Consider the following 27,250-nt stretch of genomic DNA (forward strand, 5'->3'; position numbering starts at 1 on the left):
ATGAATCACTCTAATCACTGTACCTGAAGTTCAACCAATTATCTCCTAAAGTACAGTGAAGTAACAAAACATAAAATGGACAAGAGTCTAAGTTTTTGCTATTCTGCAAGGATTATATAGTCTCGTTATTTTCACTTTCTCCATTGAGCCCTCTTCAGATGTAATACGGCGGTGGCCTCTACCAAAGTTTATCCCTCTCTGTACATATTGTCTTCATCTTCATTTTGTTACCGTTCTATTATTATCTTATTCCAAACACTGCAGGTCCTAGATAAGCTTGTCATATCATATTTGTCAAAGGAATTAGCTGTGGAATGTAAGCACTAATAGAATAATTTTAGTTTCTAATTTTACCAACTAGTTTTACCAGGTAAAAGAATTTAGTCAACAACTGACTGTAGTCTTTATTGTCTAAGGAAAAACTAAAAGACTTGCTATTTCTATCTAATAACTAAAAGCTGCTATGTCTATCTTAATATTCATAAGGGAGGTAAAGCAGATAAAGAACTAGACTCAATTCTGATGACAGGTCAAGAAATCCTTATGAGAGGACTGAAAGACATTCACAGAGGAGAGCCACACACATCCTGCCTGCTCAGGTGAAAATTTAAAAGCCTATTGTGCCTCTTCATTTATCTTTGATTAAGTAAATGAAATTTGTACCCGATAACAGCAAAGCCATGGCCCAAGTGGAATCACTATCATTACACCATTAATGAAGTGGACGTCACCACCATCATATCCATAATGAAGATATACCTATGGAACCAAAGGTAAGAGATGACAAAGGGATGGGAGCTTGTTCCCACTACGGTAGATCCTTGAACAACATGCTTCCAACTGCAGGCATCCACTCACAGATGGGTTGACAACAATATCAACCCTCTTATTCCTCCTCCTCAATCTACTTGACATGAAGACAAGGAGGATGAAGACGTTTATGATGACCCACTTAATGAATAGTAAATATATTTTCTCTTCCTTATGATTTTCTTATTGACATTTTCTTTTATCTAGCTTATTTTATTGTAATAACATAGAATAAAATATATACAACATGCAAAATATATGTTAATTAACTGTTTGTTATTAGTAATGCTTCCAGTCAACAATAGGTAATTAGTAAAGTTTTTAGATAGTCAAAAGTTATACTTGGATTTCACATTGTGCAGGAGATTAGTATTCCCGCCTTCTGTGTTGTCCAAGGGCCAACTGTACCTTCTTCCATGATCATTATGTCCAGATTGAACCGGCCCTTTGCCTTTTTAAGAGTCAGCTATTGAATGCTCATATGGCTAGGTCAGGGAGAATTAGGATATGCTGTTTTGCTTGCCTTTAATACTTCTAATTTGTGGGTTAACAGAGACAACTATAATAAATTTTTTTATTATCTTTTATTCATCCATTTATGTATTTGATATTCACTTAATGCAAGCACTATCTTAGGTGTCTGGGATACACTGGTGGATAAGATACAATCCATGTTCTACAAACCTATGAAAAATAATGACAGAGAATTGCTTGAGCTCAGGAGTTCAAGACTTGTCTGAGCAAGAGTGAGACCCCGACTCATAAAAAAAATGAAAAACCCAACCAGACACTGCGGCGAGCACCTGTAATACCAATGGCTTCCGGAGGCTAAGGCAGCAGGATACCCACAGTCCAAGTCTAAGGTTGCAGTGAGCTATGATGCTATTGCACTCTGCTCAGGGCATAGAGGTGGGACACTGTCTCAACAACAACAACAAAAAGCAAGGAAAGAAAAAAAGAAAAAAATAATGACAGATTATGATCCAGTGTCATCAACACTATGGAATTATGGTCTCCTTCATTACTGCCTCTTACATCTTTGTCCTTCTCTCCTTGTCTATGTCCAAACTCTACCAAGGAGAAATAATAAAATTTTTCTCACTTTTGAGACAGAATAATGCCCAACCACATACACTGCTTCTGTAAACTTTCCTCTGTGAAAATGCCTCCTCTGATTGCCCACTATTATGAAATTACTATGCAAATCACACATTCACAGCAAGGAAAATATTTAGTCACACGTTGGTTTATTCACACTTATGTATACTCAGAAAAAAAATGCAATCAACCAGTCTTCATGTAAGTGTGAAGGGGTGAGAAGCAGGAACTTCCCCACCCTTACCCATGTTGCACACTTTATATTCTTGCCATTGGCATTGTTCTTTAGAATAAAGATTAATCTGTAAAGGGTCACTATTAGCACAAAAATATATCCTCAGGAAGAAGTAACACAGTAACCACCAGTCCAGAAGAAACCCCTCTAAGTACAACAATGGTAGCATATATTGGTACAGATTTCATCAGATTAGCTCAGAATATAACACGGAAAAGGCACATTTTTGATAGGAATGGTGGGGTAGGGATGAGAGAGGCAGCATCAGTTAGCAGACTGAGAAATACTTAAACCAAAATTCATTTCACAAATTTGCCTAGATTTGGTCTTTAAATGGTTAACATAATATCCAAATATTTTCAAAGGGAATCCACTAGTAAAGCATCAGTCTCTAGGAGGCTACATTAATCTTACTTTCAATGCCATGTCTGAGAAAGTTCAGCATTTGCTAAATATACACTCATGGCTGTCGCAATGCCCAGGGGCTACTGATACTCTAAAAAGTGCCCGGGGATACTCTAAAAAGAGTATCCCTCTCTTTAAGGATACATAAGAGGTCCAAGGGTCAGGACCACATGTCCACCATCAAAGTCTGATCTTCTTACAGATCCACTGTAAAGGAACTTCACAGCTAGAGGCTTGGAAGCTATCTTTGCTGATGGTACCACAAGTCTGTACCAAGCTATTAGAAACAATCCTGTAAGAAATCAGAAAAGTCAATTGCTTTAAGGTGCATACACAATAAAGGGGTTGAAATGCATGAAGAGCTAAAAACTAAGCAAATTCTTTCTTCCTACTCAGGCTCTGAGAAACAGTCTCCCAAAACAGCAGAAGAATAAAAACTATTCATTAACCTCTTTTTAAAATACCATCCTTGTTTTTGTTTTTGCCCTTACCTACTTTTCATTTCCTTCCCTTCCCTCTCTTTCCTCTCTTTTTCACTCTTTCCTCTCTCCATCTGCTATTACTCATCCATGCTTCAAATGACACAATTTTTCTTTCCTTCTCTCTCTCACTCCCTCTCTCTTTCTGGGCTCTCCTTTGAAACCCCTTACCTTGAGCAGTTTAGAACTGATCCATCTTCCCACCTCCAGCCAGAATTGTTTCTCAAGCCAATCCAATAAAAGCCTTTACTGAGGAAATCTTTGAGCCAGCTCTAAGAAGAGAGATTGAAGATGATGAAAGGTAAGAAAGACATGGAAAACCAAAGAAGAGACCCCTTGTCATGGTCAAACAATTACTCCTTACACCCTTCCTCATCATCACTGTTAAGAACTAAATGTTTGTGTCCCCCCACCGCCACCACCACCAAATTTGTATGTTGAAGCCCTAACATCAATATGATGGTATCTGGAGGAAAAGCCTTTAAGAGGGAATTAGTCAAAGATGAGGTCATGAGAGTGGAGCCCCCATGAAGAGATAAGTGCCCTTATAAGAAGAAGCAGAGACCAGAGTGTGTTCCCCTTCCCCCTCTCTCCTCTTCCCCTTAGTGAGGACACAACAATAAGGCAACAATCTGCAAGCTGGAAGGGGGACTTCCCAGCCTACAGAATTGTGAGTGACAAATGGCTGTTGTATAAGCCACCCAGTCTGTGGCATTTTGTCATAGTAACCCCAAGCTAAGACAATCACCAACTTCAAATAAATAATACCTCTTAAATTTCTTTTATTTTTTGAGACAGAATCTCACTTTGTCACCCCTGGTAGAGTGCCATGGTGTCATAGCTCACAGAAACCTCAGACTCTTGGACTCAAGCAATTCTCTTGCCTCAACCTCCCAAGTAGTTGAAATTGCAGGCTCCTGCCACAATGCCCAGCTATTTTTAGAGGTGGGATCTCACTCTCCCTCAGGCTGGTCCAGAACCTGTGAGTTCAGGAAATCCAACTGCCTCAGACTCCCAGAGTGTAAATTTCTAATTCTAGAGATTTGTTCATTGCCAAGCAGAGCAGCTTCCTAGAATTAACCTTTTTGTCTGTAACTGTATTTGAAAAAACATATACTAAGCAAGGAGTAAGCAAAGCAAAAAAAAAAAAAAAAACAGAGTGGTGCATCAGTTTCCTATCACTGCTGTAACAAATTATCTATCAAACACTTAGTGACTTCAAATGACATGCATTTGTTTTCTTAAAGTTCTAGAGATCAGAAGCCTAAAGTCAAGGTGTTGATGGGACTATTTTCCTTCTGGAGACTGCAAAGGAGAACCCATTTCCTTGACTTTTTCAGCTTCTAGAGGCCACCTGCATTCCTTAATTTGTGGCTTTTTCCCTCTACCTCTAAAGTATGTCATTCCGACTTCTGCTTTTACTGTCACATCACCTTTTTCTGACTTTGTCTCTACTGCCTCCCTGTTGTAAGGACACTCATGACTACACTGTACCACCCGGCCAACCCAGTGCTGTCTCTCCATCTCAAGATTTTTAATTTAATCATAGCTACAAAGTTTCTTTTGTCATATAAGGTAACATATTTTTGTGTTCTAGGCATTAGGACATGAACATCTTTGGCATGTGACAGATAAGATATTACACCTCTACTTTCTCTTGCAACTTCCTCTTTGATTAGATGGGGGTACCTGACAGGTATTCAGATAATTTCAAAAGAAAGAAGCTAAATGCTGCTGCAGAAGCTGTTGTCTTTCTCATTGTTGAATACATAAAATATTATTAAGCCTGTAGCAGTATACTTGTTTTTCACCCACTAAACGCTCATTTTCTAAGTCCTCATCAATTTTGTATATGATAGGAAAAAAAGAAAAAAGTGTTCTTAAAGGGAACAAGCTTGAGGTAAAGTTAAATTGGCCATACCATTTGTGTGCCACGCTCCCCCACAGAGAAAAGATAAATGAATCTGCCATTCAAATGAAGAAGTTCATATTGGAAAGGAATTGCTTTTATAAAATGAAATAAAATAAGGATAAATTCAAAAAGCTTAATACTTTTGCAAGATTTCATGTCAGTGTAACTAATAATTACACTTTCAATATTTTCTAATGACAGTTTAGTTAGCTGAACATCTTTGGAAGAAAGTAATTCTTTTTTACCCAGAAACTATTAAGAAAGCAGTAAGATTTAAACTCTCTATGGTTATGATACCTCCAGATGTCCCATTTTGATGCCATTTTTATTCCACTCCTGGAAGATGGTTGCTGAAGAGTAAGAATTTCATGGGTCCTGCTCTTAACTTTTTCCTTTTACCTCCTTGGGCACTTCACCAGCATGAATAAAGAGTTTCTCTTCGAAAATCAAGAAAGGCATAAAGAAGCCTCTTCGCGGTCCTAGTAAAGATGCTAGAGGAGGCAAAATGAGTCTTTTGTGCTACTTCCAACCATCAAGAATAACCTCTATTTTCTTTCTTTCTTTTTTTTTTATTGTTGTGGATTCATTGAGGGTACAATAAACCAGGTTATACTGATAATAACCTCTATTTTCTCTTCATCTGGGTTTCAGTACTAGTTTCTTTCAGGACACATGGTTTTGGTATCTTCTCGGTGACACACTTGAAAAATCAGTACAACTTGTTTATCAATGCTTCCTTCTCAGGTATTCTATCTCCTATGATAATGTTTTAAGGACACTCTCAAGGCAGTGTCCTAAAAGCAACTATGTATGTATTTGTATTATATTTTAAGGTTTACAAAAATCTCTTTGTATTAATTTCTAACTTTGTTTGAAATACTGGATATGCAGTACGCATTTAGGAAGACAAAACAAAAATACAATACTGGATTAAAAGTTAATTTAGGGGAAAAAAAGCAAAATATCATAGTCTGCCGCTAATTCTGTCCCTACTCTCTGATAATGAAATTGCTTAATCTGGCTGAGCTTTTAGTTCCTTTATGAGAGTAACTGGCCTTGTAAAATGGCCCCCTTCCTAAGTTATTTTTTGCTCCCTCAGACTTAACTAGCCTCTCCACAGGACTTGCCATCTATCATCAATGACTGTTTCTTAAATCCAACTCGTGGAGACTCTATGACTTCAGTCCCCACATAACATGACATGCACTCCACAACCCACTCTAAGAGCCCTGTCCCTTGGTAGGTTGAGGAGATGGATTTGAAACTATTCCTCCCATTCTCCTGACACATACCTTTCACATCAAAATTCTTTTCTTACTTGGCAATTCTTGTTGTGTCAATAATTGGGCTGGACCCATTTTGGGGGGTTTGGTAACATGAATATTTAGCTTATTAATATTCTATAGTATTCTTTCCAGTTATAAAATTCTTGACAAACTTGGAAGGTAGGCAAATTTTATCTTCATCCTTATGGAAGAGAAAACAAGTCCCCATGGGTGAAACATCTTACCCAAGTCTCCTTAACAAATAATCATTCATGTTTTCTTTCTCAGTGCTAACCTTCTGCATTACACTAGGCTCTCCTCCCCTTGTTGTAATAAGCAAGTCACTCTGCGGAACCCTGATTATTGCCTCCAATGGCTTCACCTCTCACACAGAAAAAAAAAATCTAAGATTATTACTAAATGTATGAGGTCTCACACAACCTCCCCCCTACCAATCATTTACTCACTTACTAGGTTCCAGCCACAGGGGCCTTCTTTCTGTTCCTTTTACATGCCAAGCTTGTTCTTGCCTTGGGTCTTTGCCTAGTTTTTCCATCTAACTTGAATATCTTTCTCCTAGATTTTTACATGGCCGTCATCAGGTTGAGGGCTGAACTCCAATGCTGCCTCCCCAGAGAGGCCTCCCTTAATTGACCAATTAAAAGTACTGCTCACATTCACTATTACATCATACTCCTTCATTTTCTTCAAAACATATAACACCACACTAATTTACTTTTTTGTTGTCTGTCTCTTCTGACTGAAATGTAAACACATGTAACATTTACACCATGTGCAGTAATCAGATCAGAATATTTAGCATATCCATCGCTTCGAACACTTATCATTTCTTCATGTTGGAAACATTCAAAATCCTCTCTTCTAGCCCTTTGAAAATACACAATAAATTGTTGATAATAGTAGCCACCCTACAGTGCCATAGAACACTAGAATTGATTCATCTCATCTACCTCTTATTTTGTATCACTTAATCAACCTCTCTGTATCCCTCTCCCAGAACCTCTCCTCAGCCTCTGGTAACCATTATTCTACTCTCTACTACATGATCAACTTTTTTAGCTTCCACATACAAGCAAGAACATGTAGTATTTATCTTTCAGTGCCTGACGATTTCACTTAACACAGTGTCCTCCAGGCTCATCCATGTTGCCTCTAATGACAGGACTGCATTTTTTATGGCTAAATTATATTCCATTGTGTATATCTACCACATTTTCTTTATACATTCATCCATTGGTCAATACTTAGGTTGATTCCATATCTTGGCTATTGTGAATTGTGCTGCAATAAATATAGGAGTACAGATATCTCTTTGACATACTACTAATTCCTTTCTTTTAAATATGTGTCTGTATATGTACAATTATTATTTGTTCATTTAAAAAAAGTAATAGAATTAAACCAGAAATATTTTCCTTAAATAAATTAGTCTAATCATATCTTTAATTATAAAAATTTAATGTAAGCATCATAATAGTAAGAACTCAGCCAGGCACGGTGGCTCCTGCCTATAATCTCAGCCCTCTGAGAGGCCAACATGGGTAGATTGCCCAAGCTCATGAGTTTGAGACCAGCCTGAGCAAGAGCAAGTTATTTCTTTTTTTTTTTTGTAGAGACAGAGTCTCACTTTACTGCCCTCGGTAGAGTGCTGTGGCGTCACAAGGCTCACAGCAACCTCCAGCTCTTGGGCTTACGTGATTCTCTTGCCTCAGCCTCCCAAGTAGCTGGGACTACAGGCGCCCACCACAATGCCCGGCTATTTTTTGTTGTTGTTGTTGTTGTTGCAGTTTGGCCGGGTTTGGGTTTGAACCCACCACCCTCGGCATATGGGGCCGGCGCCCTACTCACTGAGCCACAGGCGCCACCCAAGAGCAAGTTATTTCTAAAAAAATAACTGGGTGTTGTGGCAGGCTACTATAGTCCCAGCTACTCAGGAGGCTGAGGCAAAGGATCACTGTGCCCAAGAGTTTGAAGTTGCTGTGAGCTGTGACACCATAGTACTCTATGGAGGGTGACCAAGTGAGACTCTGTCTCAAAAAAATGTGTGTATATATATTACATATATATATACATATATATTATATATACACACATATATATACGTACAAATGTAATATATATTCACAAAATTTGTGTGCTAATGATAGTCATGATCTAAAAGATTCAAAATAAAATGCTACTGTATTCACACTATACACACACAATCTGAGTATATTTGAATGAAAAATTGTAAATTAAGATATATATAAATATATATACTTAAAATTTAACTTAAAAAATAAAGAAATAAATGTTTCTTTATTTCTCTACTGGCATTATAAGAAAAACAGTTCATTTCTTTTTTCTTCCAGAGGAAGAAAGGCAGCTAATGAAGCATAAAAATGGATGAAGGTTTGCTCAAAATTTCAACCAGAGTCAGAAGAGCCGGGATTAGGTGATGCCACTTACAAGCCCCAATCTTGTGCCCACTTACTACTCTCAAGATCCATACTGTACTAAGTCCCTTGACCAGTCAATCTTTTTTGCTACTTCTCATTGGGGAAGCAGATGTTAAAAATGTTTATTATAGCACTTTTACTTGAAAACCTTCCCATTTAAAAAAAGAAAAAAAGAAAACCTTCCCATTTATCCCTGGTGGTCTAGTGGTTATAAAAATAATCTAACTAATAACTAAATAAATAAAGTTAAATTTTAAAATTTAGAGTTAGATTATTATAAAAATAATCTAACTAATAACTAAATAAATAAATAAAAACAAAAACCTTCCCACTTAGAAAAGGCCTTCAGAACCAGAGTGTAATTAGCTTTCTATGTATTCATGGGGAATGTGTGCATGTGTGACTCACTGGAGAAAATAAATGAAGGTGCAGCTTCTTAGGGCGTTAACGAAGAACTCTTGTCACCTAGAGAAGGTGTGATAGAGCCCAGTGGTAGGTGTTATGCCACTTTAGAGTTTGTAATGTTTACTTATAGTTGGGGTTTTTGTTTTTTTTTTTTTGAGACAGAGTCTCACTCTGTCTCCCTGGGTAAGGTGCCATGTTGTTATCATAGCTCACAGCAACCTCAAACCCCTGGGCTCAAGCAGCCCTCTTGGCTCAGCCTCCCAAGAGGCTGGCACTACAGGCATGCACCACCATGCCTGGCTAGTTTTCTTTTCTATTTTTAGTAGATGAGGGTGCTCACTTGCACTCAGGCTGGTCTCAAACTCCAGAGCTCAAGCAGTCCACCCAACTGGGCCTCCCAGAGTGCTAGGATTACAGGCATGAGCCACCGCACCCATCCTGTTTACTTGTATTTTAGTGAGAAAAACCTAAAAGCAAAATGAAAACAAAACCTAAACAAATGAAATCAGGTGCATTTTTTCTTTTCTTTTTCTTTTTTGTTTTTTAGGTCAATAGTTATGCTCTACACACACACACACTTTTGTAGGTAATATTTTTAAATTGAAATTAGAATGTTATTATTAAGGCACAAAATATACTCCTTAAACTTCCAAAATGAATACAGTTTATAGAATGTATCTAAGTTATTTTGATCCATATCAAGAAAAACTAACAATATATCAAAAATATTAAATCATAACTTTCAATTAGCTAACTTAATTTTAGAGCATATAACCTAAAAATATGACTCCACAAAAAGTGAGTTATATGAATATGCTCATAGCTCATAACAATTGAAAATAAGTAGAATTTTACCTAAGAATATGGAAAGATTTAAACAATAGAGTAATGCAGAATTTTTAAAATAATAAAATACATTTTTTACAATTTTAAAAAAATTAAATGGAATAATTTAAAGCTCAGAAAAAACAGGAATGAAATAGTGCTATAAGATAAAAGCAGAACTTAAAATGCAGGTTTTCCAAAAAGCCTGGAAACACAGGATAAATGTATTCATAAACAGTATGTCTCTGTTTTGTCCTGCTAAGCCAGAGGTTGGAGTCCCCAGGAAAGACAAGGAGTTCCGGCAAAACAGTGCCCAAGACTGTCCTGTGATGGATTCCAAAGAAAGAAGTACTAGATTCCAGGGTGATAAGGCCAAAGCATTAATTTGGGGAACGTACAGAAGGCAGTAGCAATCTCTCATTACAGCAAGAGAAAAGAGGGGTCCTACCTAGATGTATTCACAGCGAGGAGCTCAGGGTATGGAATTTTTATGAACGTTTAAGGAATCTGGCTCAGAGAAGAGGCCAGTTTCTTTCAATGTTTTGGGCAACAACCTAGATACTTTTATCAGTGCCTGGAAATATCCAAGGCCTTAGGCTGGCTTCAAGCTGTCCAGGATGAGAAAGAAAGTGTGAAGAACTGGGCAAGAAAAATCAAGAATTTGGGCTCGGTGCCTGTAGCTCAGTGAGTAGGGTGCCGGGCACATACACCAAAACTGGCAAGTTCGAGCTCAGCACAGGCCTACTAAACAATAATGACAATGGCAACCAAAAAATAGCTGGGCATTGTGGCAGACGCCTGTAAGTCCCAGCTACTTAGGAGGCTGAGGCAAAAGAATCGCTTAAGCCCAAGAGTTTGAGGTTGCTGTGAGCTGTGACGCCACAGCACTCTACACAGGGTGCCATAGTGAGACTCTTATCTCAAAAAAAAAAGCAAGAATTTGAATATAGCTAAAGATCTAAAGATATATTCAAAGAGCAAAAGAACAAAGGGTAAATCTTAGATGCTAATAGAAAACTGAGAAAATAACAGAGTGATTCCATTTTAATTCTATTTTTATTAATATTTTCTCTATCAAGAATAATCTTTAAGTCCAGAATAGAAAAAGAGATCATAAGTAAGCATCTATTTTATTTTTATCTCAATGGCCATATGTACATTGCATATTTCAAATTCAAATAATTTTTTAAACACATACAGAAAAGACAAGACTCCAGAAGACGATTAATAGGAAAAGTTACCATTCTCAACATGCACAAGATGGACAGAAGCTGTCAAATACAATATTTCTGTAAGTGCCTTTGACAGTAAATTGATGTGCAATTTAATATTTGGGTCTGCCAAATTTGTAGCCTTGAACTTGTTCATTAATTCCTCTGAATTTTATTCATTTGTTAATAAAACAGATGCTGAATTCACTTTTTAGGATTGCTATAGAGATTAAAAATAATATACATAAAAAAATTGGGACATTTGGTAACCTCTCTATTTCTGTACACTTTGCCATAACTGATCTAAGATAGGAGGTGGACTACATTTATATATCCTACTGAAAGATGACTATTTTATTTATTTATTTTTTTTTGTAGAGACAGAGTCTCACTGTACCGCCCTCAGTAGAGTGCTGTGGCGTCACACGGCTCACAGCAACCTCTAACTCTTGGGCTTACGCGATTCTCTTGCCTCAGCCTCCCGAGCAGCTGGGACTACAGGCGCCCGCCACAACGCCCGGCTATTTCTTTTGTTGTTGTTGTTGTTGCAGTTTGGCCAAGGCTGGGTTTGAACCCGCCACCCTCGGCATATGGGGCCGGCACCCTACTCACTGAGCCACAGGCGCCGCCCAAAAGATGACTATTTAACAGCCTGAGAGGGATACTTTATAGACCTGCGGACTCTACATGTAGAAACCTAATTTCCTAGTAGTATTTTCTCCACTCATGGAATGCTAGTATGAAAAACTTCAGTTTAATAGACCCAGAGACCTCTTTTTTTTTTTTTCATATGGTCTTTTGGTAGACCTCAGACCCCAGTATAATACTTGAAACATCACACATAACTTAAAACAGCACACATACTATAGAACAAGAATAATAATACTAGTCCAAAAAGCTCAGCAAATCAGATATAAATCAATTTGGCTCTATAGAATCTGACAAAAGCTGGAGCAAGAGAAAGAATTAAGCCAGAGAACCAGGCAAGATTCCATAATAATGTCAGAACTAAAACTTACCTGTGGTGCTATTAAATCTAGCAAAGACATTTTACCTTCTCCAGTACTGACTTGAACCAAGGGACCTTAGAAGAAAATACACTCATTTTGGAAATGTAGCCAATGTAACTCTCTTGAGTTTACTCAATATTCCATAAAGGACCCAGGAAATGTAAGGAAAGAAAGGACAAAATCCCCAGTACCCTCCCTTCCTCTAGGTGCCTCAGAGACAAAAATATCCACAACTCCCGGATACTCTTAGTTCTTTCTCTCCTCATTTCTCATTCTGGCACTGTGTAACACAGTAGCTGCTACACAGTCTTCTGTGGCAGTGTCTTGGGCTATGACTGCTAACTCCTATCACTTTTGCCCAGCAATGTTTCAAGCCCGTTGCTCACTTCTGCTATTGACTTTAGTCAGCCCAAGTCCTCAGAGTGGCTGTGTCAAAATAAGAATAGTAGTTGCTGCAACAAAATCCAGAAAGCAAGCCTGTTATTACCAGAAGCTGTAAAACCAAAGATCTCGTCTAATGAGTGAGTAGACCTTAATGCATTCTGCCATCTAACCTAGGGAAGACATAAAGAAAAAATAAGTCACATATGTGGAATGATTTGATGTTTAGAGTCTATCCAGAATTTCAAAGGAATAAGTATTCCTTTAACAGGAAACAAGAATCTATATACAGTACTTTAATCTTTTCTATATATAGGTAGCTATAACATTTAGGAACTGTATATTCTACCTAATTGCTTTGGAGTAATTATCTTTTTGAGTTTCCCAAATTCAATATACTTCAAATTTTTTTTTAGTTGAATTTTATTTTAAGTGACAGGGTCTTATTCTGTTTCCCAGGCTGGAGTCCAGTGGCTTGATCATGGCTCAATGCCATCTCCAACACCTGGACTCAAATGATCATCCCACCTCAGCCTCCCAAGTAGCTAGGCCTTATAGGTATGCACCACCACATCCAGATAACTTTTTATTTGGGGGAGAAACAGGATCTTGCTATGTTTCCCAGGCTAGGTCTTCAGTGTTTGGCCTCAGCCTCCTGAGGTGCTGGGATTATATGCATAAGCCACTGCACTCAGCCTTAAATTATTAACAAATCGGTCTCCATGACTTTACTCAAAAAAGAAAACAGAAAACAATATCAAAATATAAAAATTAGTATTAAATTAGTATTAAAAACCAAATTAGGATTTCTTATCTTACTTACGCTGACCATTAGACAAACTGATTGATTTTTGCACAAGGTTAGCTCAGGATATCAATTCCTTCTATTGCCTTAATGCTCTAGGACTCACACAGCTCTTCTACAAGGAAATGCTGGGCAGGAAGGAAGGATCCGAGAGGACTGTGGGAGTGGAGCCCACCAGCTGAGTACTGCCAGGTGTTTAAGATCACACACACACACATACACGCACACAGCTTTCCTTTCTTACATCTTAACTTTCCAGAAATAGTTTCCAGGTCCAGAACTTGTTGGATTCCAATGAATGAAGGGAAAACATTTTAAAAGTATGCATTTAAGCCCTTGCCATGATCACTTTGTCCCAGGGATTTCTGCCTTCCCCTCCCTCTCCAGTAACTTGATACAGATAACGTCTATTCCAGATTTGGGAGGATGTAGGAATCTAGTGCCTCCTTATTGTTGGATCTGTGTGTTTCTGGACCTACCACTTCTTTTTTGTTGTTGTTGTTTTTTTTTTTTTTGAGACAGAGCCTCAAGCTGTTGCCCTGGGTAGAGTGCCGTGGGCTCAAGTGAGTCTCCTGCCTCCGCCTCCCAAGTAGCTGGGACTATAGGCGCCCGCCACAATGCCTGGCTATTTTTTGGTTGCATCTGTCATTCTTGTTTGGAGGGCCCGGGCTGGATTCGAATCCCCCAACTCAGGTGTATGTGGCTGGTGCCTCAGCCACTTGAGCCACAGGCGCCAAGCCACCTACTACTTCTTTTAATTTCAGGTCTAATTCTTCTCTGTAATATTCATCGTCCTCCTATGCCCAACACGCACACATACATGCATACATAAGCATCTGGGTTGCTGCAACCGAGGTTTGTTAGGTCAGGCAGTGTGAGGATAAGAAGTAGCGGGGAAGGAGAGAGAAAGCAGAGTTAAAAGGAAGAACACAGTCTCCCCCCAAATCACAAATTTCTTTTGCTTGTCAAAAAAGGATGCATGATACATTTGAAGAGCATTCACCAAAAAACAATTAACATTTTTAAGTGTTTGCATTTACCATTTCCTGGGTGTCTGTAGATACAAGGAGATGTGCATCTTTGGCTAAGCAGAATTCTTGACTAGAATTCCAGTCCTTTTTCTCCGCTGAGAAATAATAACAATAGTTACCATATCTCATCCAGAGGTCTGGGCAGCTAGGACAGCTGACACAAGTGGAATAGGTGGTGCCTAGAAAGCAAGAGGACCTGGTTCACATTTTTATGGACCACTCAGTCTCTCAGATGAACGTCACTGAAATGCATAACAATGTTCACAAACTGAATACCTCACAATGTTCACCTCCATCACTACTAGTGTGCATCCCTCTAAGCAAGGATGTGACAGTGACTGAAGGAGCAAGGAAGAAAATGTGGTACAGTCCACCTGAAGACTGTGGAGAGAGTACGTTACTCATGCTATAGATCTCTGTGCACAGGTGAGAGAAAATAACTGTGCATTGTGTGATATGTATCTGTGTACTTCTACACGTGGTCACTATAGTGCTTAAATCAGGCAGAATTATTCAGAATGCCCAACCTCAACCTGATACCCCATAATGGTACATAAGAAGAGGGAAAAAAACTTTAAAAAGCAAACAATTAGAATGAAAAGTTTTGTCTGTTTACTATTACAGAAGTGATTGTCTATCACCATTGGAAATTGGACAAAATTTACTTCAGCAAGAAGAATTTACTTTAAAAAAAAAAAAGATTTTCTGACAGAAACATATATCAGATGCTAAAGTAGAAAATGACAGAATTCTCTTAACCAAGTTCTTGTAAATACTGGAGATCCTCATTCCTTTAAAATGGTTGGCTTATAGTTTTGTCAAAATTAAAAGGAACTGGGTTGGGTGCAGCCGCTCACTCCTATAATCCTAGCATTCTAGGAGGCCACAGCAGGAAGATCACTTGAGGTCAAGAGTTTGAGATCAGCCTGAGCAAGAGCAAAACTCCTTCTCTACTAAAAATAGAAAAAAATTAGCTCGGTGTGGTAAAATTAGCTGGGCATGGTGGCTCAGGCCTCTAGTCCCAGCAACTCCTGGGGGCTGAGAGGCAGAAGAATAGCTTAAGCCCAGACACTGGAGGTTGCGGTGAGCTCTGATGATGCCACTGCACTCTACCTGGGGCCACCCTATCCACGAAAAAAAAAAGGGACTAAGCAGTCAAGGTTAATTCCATCTAAGATTCCATAATTTTATTCATTTTCTGTTTACATAAAACACATTTGAATAAATTCGCCATAAGCTCAATTCTACAGTGGACAAGTATAAGCCATTATGCCAGATGAGTATATGTATAAATAGATAATTACAGAATAGATATGTGTATTCTAGATTTGAGAGTTAAAAAGTAGAGAAAGTAGTCCTTTTTGGCCAGATGTGGTGGCTTACACCTATAATCCAAGCACACTGGGAGGGAGGCTCAAGTGGGAGGATTGTTTGAGGTCAGGAATTCAAGACCAGTTTGAGCAACAGCAAGACCCCACCTCTACTAAAAATAAAAAATTTAACAGACATAATGACACAAGCCTGTAGTCCAAGCTACTTGCAAGGCTGTGGCAAGAGGATCACTGTAGCCCAAGAGTTTGAGGTTGAAGTGAGCTAAGACGATGCCACTGCACTCCAGCATAGGGGGTGAGGGTGAGGTGAGGTGAGGTGAGGTAGAAAGAAAGAAAGAAAGAAGTTATTTTCATGTAAAGATTAGATATCTTTTCTGTAGGAAGCACCTTATAGATGCTCTATAGACGTCTCTGGATCCCCAGATTTAAGGACTTAGAGGAACTAAACCTAGAAAATGAGAAGACACCCAAATGGAAAAAAAAGAATCAGAATAGGTTTAATTAAATTATGTCTATTATGTGAAATATTAAATACCATTAATATTATAATTTAATTATCACAATAAATATGGTAATAAGTAAAAATGTTATGATACAATATAAAATTGAAAAGCAATATATGAATTTATGAAAAACTAGCTAGGCATTGTAGTGGCTACCATATGATTGGCCATATCTACCAACATTGCAAAGGCATTTACCCTTTGACCCAGAAATTTCTCTTTGAGAAACTTTTCCTACAGATAACTCACACATGTGCAAAATGTCATATGTATAAGGTTGTTCATGGCAACAATATTTGTAAGAAGAAAATATTGAATACAACTTAAATGTCTATCACTAAAAGAACAATAAGGTTTGGTGCAGTCTCACAGCTACTTGGGATGCTGAGGCAGTAAGATCACTTGAACCCAGGAGTGTGAGGCTGCTCTGAGCTGAACTGATGCTATGGTACTCTAGCCTGGGCAACAGAGTCAAACTCTGTCTCAAAAAGAAAAAAAAAAAAAAAATAGAAGCTAAATACTTACACAAATGTAAGCAATCAAAGATTGGGAGGCTGTACTCAGGGAATAACCATATTATTTTGTTTCAATTACTTTTAACTTTTCAAATGTCATGTTATGTTATAATACATAGCTTTTATGTGTATAATGTAAAATGAAAGACCAATTTTGGTTTAAGTTAGCTCTTACCCTGGCACAGAATCCATTGGGATAGCAGCAGACTTGTAAGAATCACAGTCAGAACCCCCAAAGCTATTGCCACATAGCACAAAAGAGAATGCCTGGAAGAAGAAGCTGAAACAACAGAATCCAAAACAAAATCTTGAGTCAGAAGAAATGTTAAAAAAAAGAAGGTCAGGAAGAATAATATCTGGGATCTTAAAGCCATTTGGCCTGTGGGAACTGAGACCCAGCCCATAAAGATTCCTTTCCCAGATCTGTCAGTGTTTGTCTAAAGTCTAAGGTAGCCACCGACACCTGTATCAAGGATCACACTACATCAACTTAAAGAATATTTTTTTCCTTTGAAATTGGGGTTTATGTGATCTCATACTTTGGTGATAAAAATACAAATTAATACAACCTCTTTAGAGAACAATTTGGCCATATCTACCAACATTGTGAGGGCATTTACCCTTTGACCCAGATATTTCTCTTTGAGAAACCTTCCCTACAGATAACTCATACATGTGCAAAATGTCACATGTGTAAGGCTTTTCATGGCAACAATATCTGTAAGAAGAAAATATTGACTATAACCTAAACATCTATCAATAAAAGAACAATCAGGCCCAGCGCAATAGATCACAGGCTGTAATCAGCAATTTGGAAGGCTGAGGCCAGCCAGGAGTTCAAGACCAGCCTAAGCAAAACCAAGACTTTGTCTCCACAAAAAATAGAAAAAAAATTAGCCAGGCATGGTGGTGCACACCTCGTCTGTAGCCCCAACTTAAGAGGCTTAGGTAGGAGAATCGCTTGAAGCAAGAATTTGAGGTTGCAGTGAACTATGATGACACCACTACACTCTACAAAGCAATACCCTGTCTGGAAAAAAAATTAAAAAGAACAGTCAAATACATTTTGATATATTCATAAAGTAAATATGCAGCTTCTAACAGAATGATAAAGATAATATTACCAATAGGAAATAATTTTCACAATATACACTGAAGAGAAAGAAGCATTCTACAGAACAGGGGAGGAGAAATAGGTTACAAGGTCAAGATAGGAGGAGGTCTTTTTTTTTTTTCCTTTTTTGATACAGTCTCACTATGTCACCCTTGGTAGAGTGCTGTGATATCACAGCTCACAGCAACCTCAAACTCTTGGGCTTAAGTGATTCTCTTGCCTTAGTCTCCCGAGTGGCTGGGACTATAGGTGCCCGCCACAATGCCTGGCTATTTTTTGGTTGTAATTGTCATTGTTGTTGGGCAGGCCCAGGCTGGATTGGAACCCGCCAGCTCCGGTGTATATGGCTGGCGCCCTAGCCGTTGAACTATAGACACGGAGCCAGGAGGTCTTTTTACCTTGTTTTCTTTTGTACCTTCTGAGTTATGAACCATGGGAATGTATTATCTATTGAAAATTTGAATACATAAAATTTAAATGAAAATAAAATAATCTACATCTCAGAAGGGATTTGTGAATGGTTATTAAAGAGCAGTGGGTGTAGGTTGATATCATGCTAAAGATGGGACACTTCATATTAACTGTGTTCATACAAGCTATATCTAAGAATACCATTTTATGCTGTTTTTTACATTCAAAAATGAAGTATTTTTCCCAAGCCCTTATTTTATCTCATAGTCTGATAGTGCAGAAATGATGTGTAATGAACAAAAATCTGTAAAGTAATATATTTAAGTTTAAATTCTGACTCCTTTGGGCTTGGCAATTTTTAATTAGAAAATTAATTTTATCTATTTGAGCCTCATTTTCCTACTTAAGTTTTAGATACATTATTCTATATGTTATGTGTGTGTAAATGTAAAGTATTCCGAACTTCTTAAAAGAAAAAACTATTTATAAAGAAAGAAAACTGCATGATAAATATGTGGATTGATGGATCTAAAAACCCTAGATTTCTAGTGACCAAAGAAATACATTTTCACTACAAAAGAACATTAAATGACATAGACAAATGTTCATTTTAGATATTATGCTAAGTGAAAAAAATTTAATTTGTGAAACCACCATGCAATTCAAGAAAGTGAGTAAAATTAATTTTTCAAATTTACCTTAAATATATACCCATTAAGAGTCCCTTAATTGTCCCAACCAGACTGGGCACTGTAGCTCACACCTGTAATCCTAGCACTTCGGGAGGCCAAGGTGGGAAGATTGCTTGAACTCAGGAGTTCAACACCAGCCTAAGCAAGAATGAGACCTCGTCTCTAAAGAAAAACTCATTGTGGGGGGTGCCTATAATCTCAGCTACTTGGGAGGCTGAGGCAAGAGGGTCCCTTGAACCCAAGAGTTTAAGGTTGCTGTGAGCTATGACATGACGGTACTCTACCCAGGGCAACAAAGAAAGACTCCGTCTCAAAAAAAAAAAAAAATGGCCCCAACCATTACATTCCAACTTATCATCAGTTGCATTACCTTGAGATTAAACTTTAAATATATACATTCCTTTTGACTTGATATTTATATTCCTCAGAAGTTAGCACAAGTATAATCCAAAAGGAGGAATAAGTATACAAAAAAAGATGTGCAATTCTGCATAATTTATAGTAATACAAATAAATCTAAATGCTTAAATGATTTAGCACATTATGGCCATGCTATCAATGGACAACATTAAAAACTGTAATAATAGGACCATATAGCAAAAAGAAAATAAAACTTATGGAGCTACACTAAAGAATATACTTTCCACAAGTTTACTACTAAGATATAAAATCAAATATTAATTTTGACATATACACTACTACCTGCCTCTCTCAGATAATATTCTCTCAGGGCTCTATATAAAAATGGTTTGTTTGCCCTCATATCCCCAAACACTCACAGGAACTACTTATCTGTAATGTTCTTCATACCTTTTCTTTCACATGTCATCATTCTGATGCAACATTGTAAGGTAAAAAAAAACCTAGTTATGTGAATCACTTGCTATCTTGACAAACTCTTACCATTACCTATTAATAAAATGATTGGCATCCTCCTCATTTCATAGTCCAGAAAACAGATATACCTAGATTTAAACAGTCAGTCCAAACATAACTAAAGGGATAAAATTCTCCCAATGAAGTTCTTACCTTTAGGTCAGGAGTAATACAAAATAACAGTATTGCCCTGGCTTGGGTTTCCCAGATGGGATCATAGAAGTGAATGGTTAGAAAAGAAGTTACCTGAGACCTAAGATCAGATTCAGGACCACATACCAAATTTTCATATTCCAACTCCAGACTTTGAACTGAACCAAGATATTTCCTCCAATTATCGTCAATTTTTCTGCACCCTCTACTCCAAACTCATTCTCCTCCCCATTCATCCTTAGCCTATGGTCACCATGTGTAGTATTCCATACTAATTCTGTTAACTCACCTTTTTGCTGTAGTCTGTAGTCGTTCTGGGCTTGGGTTGCAGGAGATAACTCTAACATGGAATAAACAGCACTGTCAGTCATCTCTGTCTAATATCTTTCACATTCACTTGACAGAGTTAAATTATAAAAGTGTGAAGAGACATGTTATCAGCAAGGAAACACCCAATCTCTAAACTGCTAGCAGGAAACTTAACAAAAGCAGAAGCAATTTTTCAGGAAATGATTCAAATGTTGGGGCTGCCTATAGAAATTAGTATTCTAAATTATTGATTTTTTGCCCCACTACATTCTCTAGATGTTCATTGAATATGTATTAAATTGAATTCCCATCTCACATAATTCTGTAGAGCAAGGAAAAATTGCTCTCAGCTCTGAAAATTTTGATTATGGAAACTAGAGTAAAAATGAGAGTGTTTCCTAGTTATGAATTCATCTCAGATTTTTTTCTGTTTTGTTTCCTTCTGAAAAAAATACTGTATGCAAATAGGATTGATTTAATCATTTTTTTGAACCTGCTGGGTAGTGACAGGCACTAAAGTAGACTACTAGCTACATGTGCATAAAATCACAGCAGAAATGGACTCTTGTCCAGAAACGTTTTGTGAATATGACATACCCATGTCTTCCCCAAAGCATTATCCCAGTTGTGCTCTAATCAATCTTTATTTTCTTGGTGTCAGAAATTCCATTAAATTTCCCTCCTTATTGTCTCATTTTCATAGGCAAAGACAACTAAAAAGGGTAACAGGTTAAACAAATACATGTTAAAGTCTTAGTGATTTGTTTCTGGTAGGGGAAAAGTTATTGAAAAGTTAAATTAAGGAAAACAGAAAGACAATTAACACTCTTAAGAATAGATTAGGTTACCAAGATAGAATATATAAAGATAGAAGAATGAGAAGAGTGAATATTAATAAATAAAAACTAATGTATTTCTGCTTCCAGCTATAACAGAGTGTTATTAGACTTATCTTCCAGGCAGAAACTATACATGAGAAAATACATGAGGCAACTGTTTTCAGGCACACAAAAGGCAGCACTGTGATCCTTGGGAGAGCAAACACAGAAAGGTGAGTACTGTGATCATCCTTACTTCCAACCTAGGGCCACTTTCTAGCACAGAACAGAAAAAATGAATCCTAAACAGAACGCAATCTCACTCAGCTATGGAGGCAGAGATTGGAGTTTTGAGCTCCCTAAGTGCCTAGAATTTTCAGGGCAGGGTAACTGACAAGAGAACTGCACAGAGAAAGGTGCCAGGAGACTGTATGGGAAATCATCACATGTCTGTAGCTGAGAGATGGGCTGTACAGACATGTGACAAAATTCTGCAAATCCTAGCTAAGATAGGCTCCTACTGGGCCAAGAGCTAAGGCCGAACAGTGTGAACAGAGGTGCTGATAACTTAGAAGCACTAACAAAAAATAAAACAAAGATGGACTTCATCAAAAAGATCTACCAGTGGGCAGCGCCTGTGGCTCAGTCGGTAGGGTGCCGGCCCCATATACCGAGGGTGGCGGGTTCAAACCCGGCCCCGGCCAAACTGCAAAACCAAAAAAAAAAAAAAAAAAAAGATCTACCAGTAATTTAAATGCCTGGTGAGAACAAATTTTTTTGCCCTTAAAAGGAAAGCAATCTAAACAATGTGGTCTACACATACCGTGGAGCCTTAAAAAGGAAATCCTGTCATATGTTACAACATGATGAACCATGGGGACATCATGCTCTATGAAATAAGCCAGTCACAGAAAGATAAATGCTGCATGGTTCCACTTATATGAGGTAGATAAAGTAGTCAAATTCATAAAAACAGAAAGAAAACTATTTTCCTTTTGGAGACCTCAAAGGAGAATCCATTTCCTTGACTTTTCCAGTTGTAGAGGCTGCCTAAATTCTGTAGTTTGGGGCTGCTTCTTCCTCCTTTAAAATGTGTCATTCCAACCTCTGCTTTTGCTGTCACTTTTTCTGACTTCACTCTACTGCCTCTCTCATATAAAGACACCATGATTACACTGGAACCACCTGGACAATCCAGCATAGTCTCTCCATCTCAAAACTCTTAATCATAGCAACAAAATTTCTTTTGTCTTATAAGGTGTCATATTTATAGGTTCTAGGGATTAGAACGTAAACATGTTTGTCATGTGGGGAAAATCACTAATCAGCCTACCACAAGTGGTAATATTAATATAAGACAAAGTAGATAAGAATAAAGAGGTACATTTCATAATTATATGTCACTACATCAAAGCATACATAACTACTGTAAATAGGCATCTACTTAATTTAGAGCTTTAAAACATATTAAGCAAAAACTGACTGAATTAAAGAGAAGTACACAAATCTGTATCATAGTTGGAGATTTAACAACCCTTTCTCAGTAGCTGATGAAACTATTAAATAAAATGCAATAATAATATAAAAGACCTCAACACCTCCATTAACTACTTTACTTAATTAAAATTTACCCAACAGGAGAGCATGGTGGTTCATACCTATAATCTCACCAGTTTGGGAGTTCAAGGCAGAGGGTCACTTAAGTCCAGGAGTTTGAGACCAGCTTGGATAACATAGTGAGACCCCATCTCTACTAAAAATTAAAAAGCTAGCTGGGTGTGATGACATGTGGCAGCAGTCCCAGCTACTTGAGAGGCTGAGGCAGGAGGAACGTTGAGCCCAGGAAGTCAAGGCTGCAGTGAGTTAGGTTCATGCCACTACACTCCAGCCTGGGTGAGAGGGTAGGACAGGGTGAGATCCTGTCCCCTCTTCAACAAAAGAAAAAAATCCAAAAAAATGATATTCAATAATTAGAGAATACATGTTTTTCAAGTGTAAAAAAATATACAAAAAAATTAATTATATACTGGGTCATAATACAACTTTCAATAAACTTCAAAGTATTAAATGTTACAGATATATTCTGCAGCCACATGAAATCAATAACAAGCGGAAATCTAGACAATTCCTAAATATTTAGATATCAAAACACACACTTCACCTTTAGGTCCTAGCTGTGGCAGTGCTGAGTCAGCGGTGCCTTCCCTCTGTCCTCCGCGCCTGCTCTCCGGCTGTTCGCCTGTGCCACCACCGTGACGGAACAGGCCATCTCCTTCGCCAAGGACTTCCTGGCCGGGGGCATCGCTGCCGCCAACTCCAAGACGGCGCTGGCCCCAATCGAGAGGGTCAAGCTGCTGCTGCAGGTGCAGCATGCGAGCAAGCAGATTGCGGCGGATAAGCAGTACAAGGGCATTGTGGACTGCGTCGTGTGCATCCCCAGGGAGCAGGGCGTACTGTCCTTTTGGAGGGGCAACCTGGCCAACGTCATCCGCTATTTCCCCATCCAAGCCCTCAACTTTGCCTTTATGGATAAGTACAAGCAGATCTTCCTGGGGGGTGTGGATAAACACACTCAGCTCTGGAGGTATTTCGCCGGCAACCTGGCCTCTGGAGGGGCTGCCGGGGCCACCTCCCTCTGCTTCGTGTACCCGCTGGATTTTGCCAGAACCCGTTTGACTGCCGACGTGGGGAAGTCGGGCGCAGAACGGGAGTTCAAGGGCCTGAGAGACTGGTGAAGATCACTAAGTCAAACGGGTCCGCGGCCCGTACCAGGGCTTCAACTTTTCAGTGCAGGGAATCATCATCTACTGGGCGGGCTGCCTACTTCGGCGTGTTCGACACCGCCAAAGGCATGCTCCCCGACCCCAAGAACACCCACATTGTGGTCAGCTGGATAATAGCCTAGACTGTGACGGCCGTGGCTGGTGTCGTGTCCTATCCCTTCCACACTGTGAGGCGAAGGATGATGATGCAGTCGGGGCACAAAGGAGCTGACATCATGTACAAGGGCACTGTGGACTGCTGGAGGAAGATCTTCAGGGATGAGGGGGGCAGAGCATTCTTCAAGGGCGCCTGGTCCAACGTCTTCAGGGGTATGGGGGGGCCTTCGTGCTGGTCCTGTTCGACAAGCTCAAGAAAGTTATCTAAGAACAGCTACACTCATGTAGTGTGGAGACCAGGAGAGCCACGTAGAATCCCTAACCATCACGGACCATCAACCTTCGAGAAATTCCAGTTATCCTGGCCAGATCATGCAGAAGCTGGGGAGGCTCTAGAAAGGGGCTCCAGATCGTGTTGACCATTGATTACGGGGAGAGGGGAATCTTGATGTGGGGGCCACTCAGACCTAGAGTCCAGAGGCTTATAGGACCCATGTTGTGTTTAAGTATTTATTTAAAAAGAATCACGTCTCCCATTTGTACTTAAGCACTAGCTCCTCTGCACAGTGAGTGCTCCGGATGCTGTCCTCTGTTGGGCATTCCTACAGAACAATAAATGGAGCACACCCAGCGCCTCCAGCGTGAGCAGGAAAAAAACACACACACACACACACACGAAACACTTCTAAATAACCCATATGCAACCAACTAACCTTTGACAAAGATATCAAGAATGTATAATAGGGGAAAAAGTCAATTTTAATGAGACACATTAAAATTTAATTGTTCAAAGACAAAGAGAATTTTGAAAGCAGCAAGATGAAAAATAACTCATCACATATAAGAGTATCAGTGGACAGGCTAAGAGAATGGGATGGTATATTCAAAGTACTGACCTAGAAAACAGCCATCCAAGAATACTAAACACAGAAAAAATGTCTTTTAAAAATGAAGGAAAAATTAATTTTTTCCTACACAAATATTGAGGGAGTCCATCACCACTAAGCCTTCCTTAGAAAAGTTACTTAAAGGAACTCTTTAAATTGAAACATGTTAAACAGCAAATAAACACATAAGCATAAATCTCACATAAGCATAAATCTCAGAAGTAAAGGTATATGGACAAATGCAGAATGATACAACACTGTAACAGTAGTTTAAAAATACTTTTCATCCTGATATAAAATTTAAAAGATAAAAAATTCACTAACCAATACATAGTATAAAAATCAGTAAACTCTGACTGCAAGAATATAAAGTGTGAAGATGAAGGAGTAACTGTAGAAATTTATATGCAATTAAATTACGAACTGTGGGAGGTAGATAGGTTGATTTCCCAACAGGGCCCTACCACTAAACCTCAATGGAGGGAAAGCTGCAGACAGGCCATCACTGGGGGCTCATCAAGAGCACCTAAAATGAAAGGAGCCCTGAGGGGACTATCCTTATGCCCCAAGAGTCAGCAGGTGGGGTGGGACTGAGCCTTATGCAGAACTAAATCCTTTGAACTCCTAATCTGCAGTTAGATTAGAGAAGCTGGCTTGCTTGCCCTATGGGGATGAAACTGGTTTTCTCCGCCCCCTTTCTAAATACGCTATGGGCCAGTTTGTTAACAACCCCCTACCCTACACTCCCGTTTACACAGCCTTTCCCTCTATCCAATCTTCCTGGGGACCTAGGATTCTTTTAACCCTATCTTTTGGCATCTTTGCATTTTAATGATAAAAATCAATAAAAGCCTTCTGAAAAAGCCAGAGAATTGCTGCATTGTCCCACTCTCCCATTCAGCTTGAAATAAGTACACCTTTCTCCAGGCATTCTCAGACTCTGTGTTTTAAACTGGTGTAGATATCATGATTTCCCCAGCCTCCTTTCCGGTTGAATCCCAATCCAGTTTGGGGTCCACAGAAAACCGTGACAACCAACCTAAAATAGATTATTTTTTTTTTTTTTTTTTTTTTTTTTTTTTTGTAGAGACAGAGTCTCACTTTATGGCCCTCGGTAGAGTGCCGTGGCCTCACACAGCTCACAGCAACCTCCAACTCCTGGGCTTAAGCGATTCTCTTGCCTCAGCCTCCCGAGTAGCTGGGACTACAGGCGCCCGCCACAACGCCCAGCTATTTTTTTTTTTTTGGTTGCAGTTTGGCTGGGGCCAGGTTTGAACCCGCCACCCTCGGTATATGGGGCTGGCGCCCTATGGACTGAGCCACAGGCGCCGCCCTAAAATAGATTATTTTAACTTCAACTTATTATATTTAAGCCTTAAAGTAACCACAACAACAACAACAAAAAAAAAAATATATATATATATATATATACACACATACATACACACACACAAAAGATAAAGAAAAAAGAGTAAAAGCAAATCACTACAAAAATCATCAAATAACAGAAGATAGCAAAGTCTAGGCATGGTGGTTCATGACTGTAATCATAGCACTTTGGGAGCTGGGGCAGGAGAACTGCTTCAGGCCAGAGATTCAAGACCAGCCTTAACAAGTGTGAGACGCTGGCTCTACCAAAAATAGAAAAACTAGCTGGATATGGTGGTGTGTGTCTATAGTTCCAGGTACTCTTACTGAGGCAGGAAGATCACTTAAGCCCAGGAGTCTGAGGTTGCCCTGAACTATGATGGTAACACTGCCCTGTAGACCAGGCAACAGCACAGGAACTTGTCTCGAAAAAGAGAGAGAGACAGAGAAAGAGAGAAAAGAAGGAGAAAGAGAAAACATCAAGAGAAGAACAAAGGCCAGGCACAGTGGCTCATGCCCGTAATTCCAGCATTCTGAGAGGTTAAACCAGGCAGATCTCATGAGCTCACAGGTTCAAGACCAGCCTGAGCTAGAGTGAGATCCCCCATCTCTAAAAATAGCTGGGTGTTGTGGCAGGCATGGGTAGTCCCAGGTACTTGGGAGGCTGAGGTAAGAGAATCACTTGAGCCAAAGAGTCTGAGGTTGCTGTGAGCTGTGATGCCATAGTACTCTACCAGGAGCAACAAAGTGAGCTCTGTCTCAAAAAAAAAAAAAAAGAGAGAGAGAGAGAGGAACAAAAGACCTGTAAAACAGACAAACAAGTTTTTTTCTTTCTACAGAAACAAATTTTTAAGAATAATAAGTCCTCCCTTACCAAGAGTTCCTTTAAATGTAAATGGATTAAACTCTCTAATCAAAAGAAATACGGTGCCTACACGAATTTAAAAAAATCAAAATCCAGTGAAATGTTAGCTATAAGAAACTCACCTTAGACTTAGAGAACGTCACACGCTAAAATTAGGGGGTTAAAAACAATATTTTATGCAAAAGGTAAAAGGAGAGA

The 27,250-nt window shown here is 38.8% G+C and overlaps 1 protein-coding gene across 1 annotated transcript; it reads right to left on the reverse strand.

The window, feature by feature from the left end:
* Positions 1-1,435: 1,435 nt before the first annotated feature.
* Positions 1,436-23,555, reverse strand: KLRG1 (killer cell lectin like receptor G1). Its single transcript, XM_053554642.1, has 6 exons — positions 23,215-23,555; positions 20,216-20,266; positions 16,856-16,960; positions 14,341-14,510; positions 3,199-3,299; positions 1,436-2,840 (listed from the first exon to the last, which is right to left on the reverse strand). Exons 1-6 carry the CDS (start codon positions 23,423-23,425, stop codon positions 2,729-2,731), a joined length of 750 nt encoding a protein of 249 aa, XP_053410617.1. The 5' UTR covers positions 23,426-23,555; the 3' UTR covers positions 1,436-2,728.
* Between the last annotated feature and the right edge of the window lie 3,695 nt (positions 23,556-27,250).

Source organism: Nycticebus coucang, chromosome 12 (genome assembly GCF_027406575.1).
Source record: "Nycticebus coucang isolate mNycCou1 chromosome 12, mNycCou1.pri, whole genome shotgun sequence".
In the NCBI taxonomy this organism is placed as follows: domain Eukaryota; kingdom Metazoa; phylum Chordata; class Mammalia; order Primates; family Lorisidae; genus Nycticebus; species Nycticebus coucang.

What these genes read in the sequence shown, in the direction of transcription:
- KLRG1 (XM_053554642.1), bottom strand. Translation starts at nt 23,425, where the DNA reads ATGCTGCACCTGCAGCAGCAGCTTGACCCTCTCGATTGGGGCCAGCGC. An exon ending in CTACAGACACCCAGGAAATG is followed by an intron (nt 3,300 to 14,340) that starts GTAAATGCAAAC and finishes CTCTCTTCTTAG; the next exon opens with AGCTGGCTCAAAGATTTCCT. An exon ending in TCAGTTCTAAACTGCTCAAG is followed by an intron (nt 2,841 to 3,198) that starts GTAAGGGGTTTC and finishes GATTTCTTACAG; the next exon opens with GATTGTTTCTAATAGCTTGG.